General features: G+C 38.0%; 1 protein-coding gene across 1 annotated transcript in view; it reads left to right on the plus strand.

The window, feature by feature from the left end:
* lrch2 (leucine-rich repeats and calponin homology (CH) domain containing 2) overlaps positions 1–4,730 on the plus strand; it is an 86,244-nt gene extending 81,514 nt beyond the window's left edge. Inside the window, exons 18-20 of the mRNA XM_061739654.1 lie at positions 2,843–2,980; positions 3,076–3,153; positions 4,118–4,730. Of these exons, the coding sequence (XP_061595638.1) occupies positions 2,843–2,980; positions 3,076–3,153; positions 4,118–4,237 (336 nt within the window). The 3' untranslated portion in view covers positions 4,238–4,730. The remainder of the gene's footprint in view (positions 1–2,842; positions 2,981–3,075; positions 3,154–4,117) is intronic.
* Positions 4,731–6,000: the final 1,270 nt, after the last annotated feature.

The following is a 6,000-nucleotide window of genomic DNA, read 5'->3' on the forward strand; positions in this document are numbered from 1 at the left end:
ACGGCGCTGAGGTCTTTCAATTAAGCCATTGTCATTGAACTGACATTACAAATGGGGTCAGATAGAGGAAGATCGATTTTAGAGAGAAAACAGAATGCATAAACAAGAGTTTCAAATTCATCATGTGACCACAGGGAGCTGCAGATTCCATGGAAATGGCAAGGACCTGAACTACTGACATCTGGAGCACATACAAAATATCATGATGAATAGTACCATTGTTGGCGAGTACTGTTTCATGAGAAATGATTCACCCTATTTGGCATTTTTCCTGTTTTGTTCCCTTTTACAGTAGCTTGTGATAAAAGTCATCCACGTTTTGATTTCATGTGATGGAGGTTTGAAATGAAATCATATAACAAAGCAAGTAAAGACCTGCCACTCCCAAAAATGCACAATAATGAAAATGAAATACAGGGTTAAAAAGTGATGGGTGCACTTCTGACAGCATGAAGCCACCGCTCTCAGTCACACTCCTTACTAGAGTGTGACTGAGAGCGGTGGCTTAGTAAGGCTTTTAAGAGAGGAAATCAGAAGAAAATCATGGTTTAAGTCACAGCTGAAGGCCGTTTTTCCAGACAAAGTGGTACTAGTACTGCTACATGAAGACAACACTCTAGACCAGGGGTGTCGGACTCGAGTCCTCGAGGGCCGGTGTCCCTGCGGGTTTTAGATATTTCCCTGCTTCATTGCACCATGATACAAGTGACTGTGTCATCAACAGAACTATCCAGACTTTGATGACAAGCTGGTGACGATGATTAATTAGAATCAGGTGTGTTAAAGCAGTGAAACATCTAAAACGTGCAGGACACCGGCCCTTCTGGGATTCAGTTTGACACCTGTGCTAGTCTAGACCGAGTAGGTCTTATCATCATAATGCATATTAAACAAAAGACCTCAGCAAAGCATAAAACACATAAAGATCTCCAGCATACCCAACCAATAAGTACAATTAGACTCTGAATACACTTCTGGGAGCAATAAAATCTGTCACATGAAAATGGAAATAATAAAGTGATTTTTATTAAGGGTACTAAGCAGAAAAAAGGGTACCAAAGAAGCGTAAGGCCTGAAGGAGCCCCACAGCACAGGTTTGAGTGTTTATGAAAACTCTTAAAGTTGAGTGGCAAGAGGATAGGCTTTTCTCCTCACTAAAAATGCAAGAAACCCCATTTGTAATTCATTAAAAACACATCAGAGATTTGTCTTCAACGTGTGGAAAAAGATATGTTTCTCAGAGCAGACTAAAATGGACATGTTTATGCGTTTGTGGTTAACCTGCCCATCGATCCTTTGATACAGAGAATAATTCTTTTTTTTTTTCCTTGTCTAATACCAAGTTTGGTAAAAACCCAATAGCCACATATATATGCATTTTAATCTTGCAACAGACAGTTTTTTTTGTATGTGGGTGTGTGTGAGTGTGTATGAGTGTGTTTCCTTCATCAGCCTTCTTGACAGTCGTCTACCATAGGAAGGAAAAGAATTTAAAAAAATATGTCAAAGAGGACCGAAGGTGGAATGTGAAAAAGTAGCAAAGAAGATGAGACAGTGATGGGTGCAGTTTGATGAGTGTGTGGTGTGTTATAGTGTGTGAATGAATGTGTAACGTGTTGTGTTTTAGGAAAAGGAGACGTGAGACAACCAGGTATTTATAAACAAAAGAGGACAGCGAAAAGGGGGAAGACGATTATGTTTACCATTGATTAAATTTGGTGTGTGACATGTGCGCTGCGTGTGCAGTACGTTTGGGATGCATGTAGGCCTGTGTATATTTAACTGTCAGGGGGACAGTGTTGATATATATAAATGACATATTCATAATATAAATACAACTATATTTAACTGCTCGTACATATATAAAAAGAAGAAGAGAAAAAAAAGAAAAATAATACACATACATACATGTAATGTATATGTATATATTCACATTCCTCTGCCACTTTATTAGGTACACCCGTCCAACTGCTCGTTAACACAAATGTCTAATCAGCCAATAACATGGCAGCAAATCAATGCATGTAGGCAGTGGCGGCTGTTGATAAAAAATTTGGGGGGGGGCGCACTGGCGAGTGGGGATTACAACACAACTATAAACTCTACTTGAACATAAATGTTTTTGTTATTTTTTATTACATATCACTACATATACTACATATACATATACATGTAGCATATTTTACACTAACATATTTTACATTTTTCAAGTAACAAAATAACATATTTGAACCATTTTTCAGATTTTTTCAGTTATTTTATAGATATATTGACAGATATTGTCTGAAAAATGGTTCAAATATGTTATTTTGTTATTTGAAAAATTTAAAATCCTTTTCTTTGATTCTCTGTGACCAGAAAAAACCGGAAGCTAAACAAAATATCAACTCTGGGGGGGTTTTGCACCGCGGCGAAATGGAGTGACGGAGAAGTCCGAAGGGTGTAGGCCAGGGGTGTCCAAAGTCGGTCCTCGAGGGCCGCAGTCCTGCATGTTTTAGATGTTTCACTGCTTTAACACACCTGATTCTAATTAACGGTCGTCACCACCTTGTCATCAAAGTCTGGATAGTTCTGTTGATGACCAAGCTCCTTGTATCACGGTTTGATAAAAAAAGGGACACATCTAAAACGTGCAGGACACCGGCCCTCGTGGACCGACTTTGGACACCCCTGGTGTAGGCTCTGCGTTGGTGTAACGCAGAACCATAATTCAGGCTTTAGGCTGCATATCGGTCCTGACTCATTGTGTCATTGTGTCTGAACTTCATGTGGAACTCAAAAGCTTGCATGTATTTATATTTTTCATCAGAGGACAGTGATTGCATTCCTAATGTGTGTGCAGAACATTGAGTCCAGGCTGAGGGTGCTGCTTCCAGACGACGTCGGAGCTGCTCTGATGGACGGCGTTGTCCTTTGCCATTTAGCCAATCACATTTGTCCTCGGTCTGTTGCCAGCATTCATGTACCATCGCCTGCAGTGGTGAGTAAACTTTGAAAAAAAAAAATGGACTTTATCTCACTAATTTCATACATGCAATTTTTTTTATTTAACTTGATTGATGTTCTGGCTTCCAGCCAAAGCTCAGCATGGCAAAATGTCGCAGGAATGTTGAGAACTTCTTGGATGCCTGTAAGAAGCTCGGTGTTCCACAGGTAATTAACTTTGACACACTTTTTATTCAGTCATATATTGTTTTTTTTTTTTATATTTGATAAGCGTCATGATGAGCCAATAATAAGTTAGTGAGCCATGGCACGTCATTTTAAAGCTTTGTTGATGCCGTCAACCACAACTCTGTAAGTTACGTCATGCATTCACTGGTCTTTTGTTTGGGGCTTTATATCACTGACCTTCTAACTGATAGAACATTTTATCTCAAAGTTTATGTGGATAAAGAAATAAATCATTTGAAAATATGTCCCTGAGAAACTGGTATTCATCAGATAATTTCTGGTGAAGAGCCATGTAGCACCCTATAATGTCATAATTTCCTGAAAATGTAATAACGCCTGAAAATGTAATAAAATTTGCACTTAACTCAATCAAAAATGTAATAAAATCCAATAATGTAATAACTTCATCAATAATGTAATAAAATATCCTGACTGATATTGTAATAAAACTTTTACCGATTATGTAATACCTTATTACATTATTGGGAATTTATTACATTTTCAGGTGGGTCTTTTTTTTTTTTTTTTCAAAACTGATAATGTAATACTTGACAAATAATGTAATATATATGTTCATTTTCAGTCCAGAGTTCTACATTTTGTTTTTTACGTATCTAAGAATGTTATATACGCTGGATTTGAAACACCAGAATGACTATTGGGTTAAATTGCAGACTTTAATAAATTCCCAATCATGTAATAAGGTATTACATTATCGGTAAAAATGTTATTACATTATCCGTCAGGATATTTTATTACATTATTGGGGAAGTTATTACATTATTGGGTTTTATTACATTTTCAATTGAGTTAAGTGCAAATGTTATTACATTTTCAGGCGGTATTACATTTTCAGGAAATGATTACATTATAGGGTGCTACAAGCCACACCTGTCTGTTTTGCTGGGTGAAACTGAAAAAAGACATCTTTGTGCTAAATCAGGACAAGCTGTGTCTGCCTCACCATATCCTGGAGGAGCGTGGCCTCGTGAAGGTGGGTGTGACTGTCCAGGCTCTGCTAGACCTGCCCACGTCCAAGCCCACACTCGCGTCGTCTGTTTGACCCATGCCTGAATGCTGGACGGGACCTGCAGCCATGCAGGACACCTCTGTTCCCCGTCCAAACCTGCACCACGTTGCCAGGGACCAGAGACCCCCCTACCCCCCGCAGGGCGAGGATCCAGTGGCTCGTGGTTTTTTGGGAGTCTGCTTCTGACTGACTGAAACAGGAGACACGATGATTAACTGACTCCTTTGATGATGTCAACCAGGAACCAGATTATACCCGTCACATTTTCCCTTGTGAGCCCCTCCTTGTTTCTGGGGTCGTCCTGTATGTGTGTGTGTGAGGGCATGGAGCGTTTTTCACAAGACAGCAATGACTGTACATTCCCCTCAACTGTAACTAAAGCACCCGCAAATGCCAGGACTGGAAAGAAAGGCAGAGGGGAAATATCATACACAACTCACTCTTTCACTAAGGATGGTTTTGTTTTTACAGTTGGATTTGTTTTTAGACCCCCACATCAGAAACATTTGGGATGGTACAGTATGTAAAATGCTAAACAAACAATCTTTAGTGATACAGTATATATATATATATATATATATATATATATATATATATATATATATATATATATATATATATATATATATATATATATATGTGCTGTATGTACAGGACTGTCTCAGAAAATTCGAATATTGTGATAAAGTTCTTTATTTTCTGTAATGCAATTAAAAAAACAAAAATGTCATACATTCTGGATTCATTACAAATCAACTGAAATATTGCAAGCCTTTTATTATTTTAATATTGCTGATTATGGCTTACAGTTTAAGATTAAGATTCCCAGAATATTCTAATTTTTTGAGATAGGATATTTGAGTTTTCTTAAGCTGTAAGCCATGATCAGCAATATTAAAATAATAAAAGGCTTGCAATATTTCAGTTGATTTGTAATGAATCCAGAATGTATGACATTTTTGTTTTTGTAATTGCAATACAGAAAATCACAATATTTTAATTTAATTTAATAATTTTCTGAGACAGTCCTGTATATATATATTTAGGGCCAGTAATAAGGTAGAAATTATATTTCAAACAGGTGATTGTAGGATGATTTGTACTACTGGTATCTATGATAGGAGTTTTGAGGAGCAAAGATGGGCAGGGAATATTCAGTTTGTCACAAAATAGGCGATAAACTCGTTCTCTCGAAGAAAACCTACAAGATTCTTGCGTTTACCATGCATATATCCATTAAACTATTCCAGGAGACTAAAGGTATTACACTGCCCGAAGAGCCAAGATTGAAGCCTGCAACTTTACTGGCCATCTTAATGATTTTTCCTTCTCTCCGGATTTGACTTTGGGGGATAGCGAAAAATCAGTCTCTGGACATCCCTGGAAAGGCTTACAACCAATCAGAGAAACAAAGCAACCCTACTAGTATCAGGAAAAAAAGACCAAAGTGTGGATCCAAAGTATTATTAACAATTCTGCTGCCATCTCTGTTTTTTTTGAATGGTGACTCTTGGATACTTCTGTTTGAGTTATCGCATAAAGCCCGCCCCTGCCCCATTGCGATTGGTTTGGTATGTTATGTACCGGTGGCTGTGAAAATGTACATATTCTTATAGACAAAAGGTATGGTAAGAATCTTTTTGCCCAGAAGAAAAAAGAGCGACAACAACGACCCATAACTATGTTCTTTTCTCGAAAAAACACACCTGCACCGCGGCTTTAGAAGAAAAAGACGCTACAGAGTCGGGATGCAGCAGCATCAGAAGAGCAGGGAAATACGTGCGAGGCGGTGCTGA

This window comes from Cololabis saira, chromosome 14 (assembly GCF_033807715.1).
Source record: "Cololabis saira isolate AMF1-May2022 chromosome 14, fColSai1.1, whole genome shotgun sequence".
Classification (NCBI taxonomy): domain Eukaryota; kingdom Metazoa; phylum Chordata; class Actinopteri; order Beloniformes; family Belonidae; genus Cololabis; species Cololabis saira.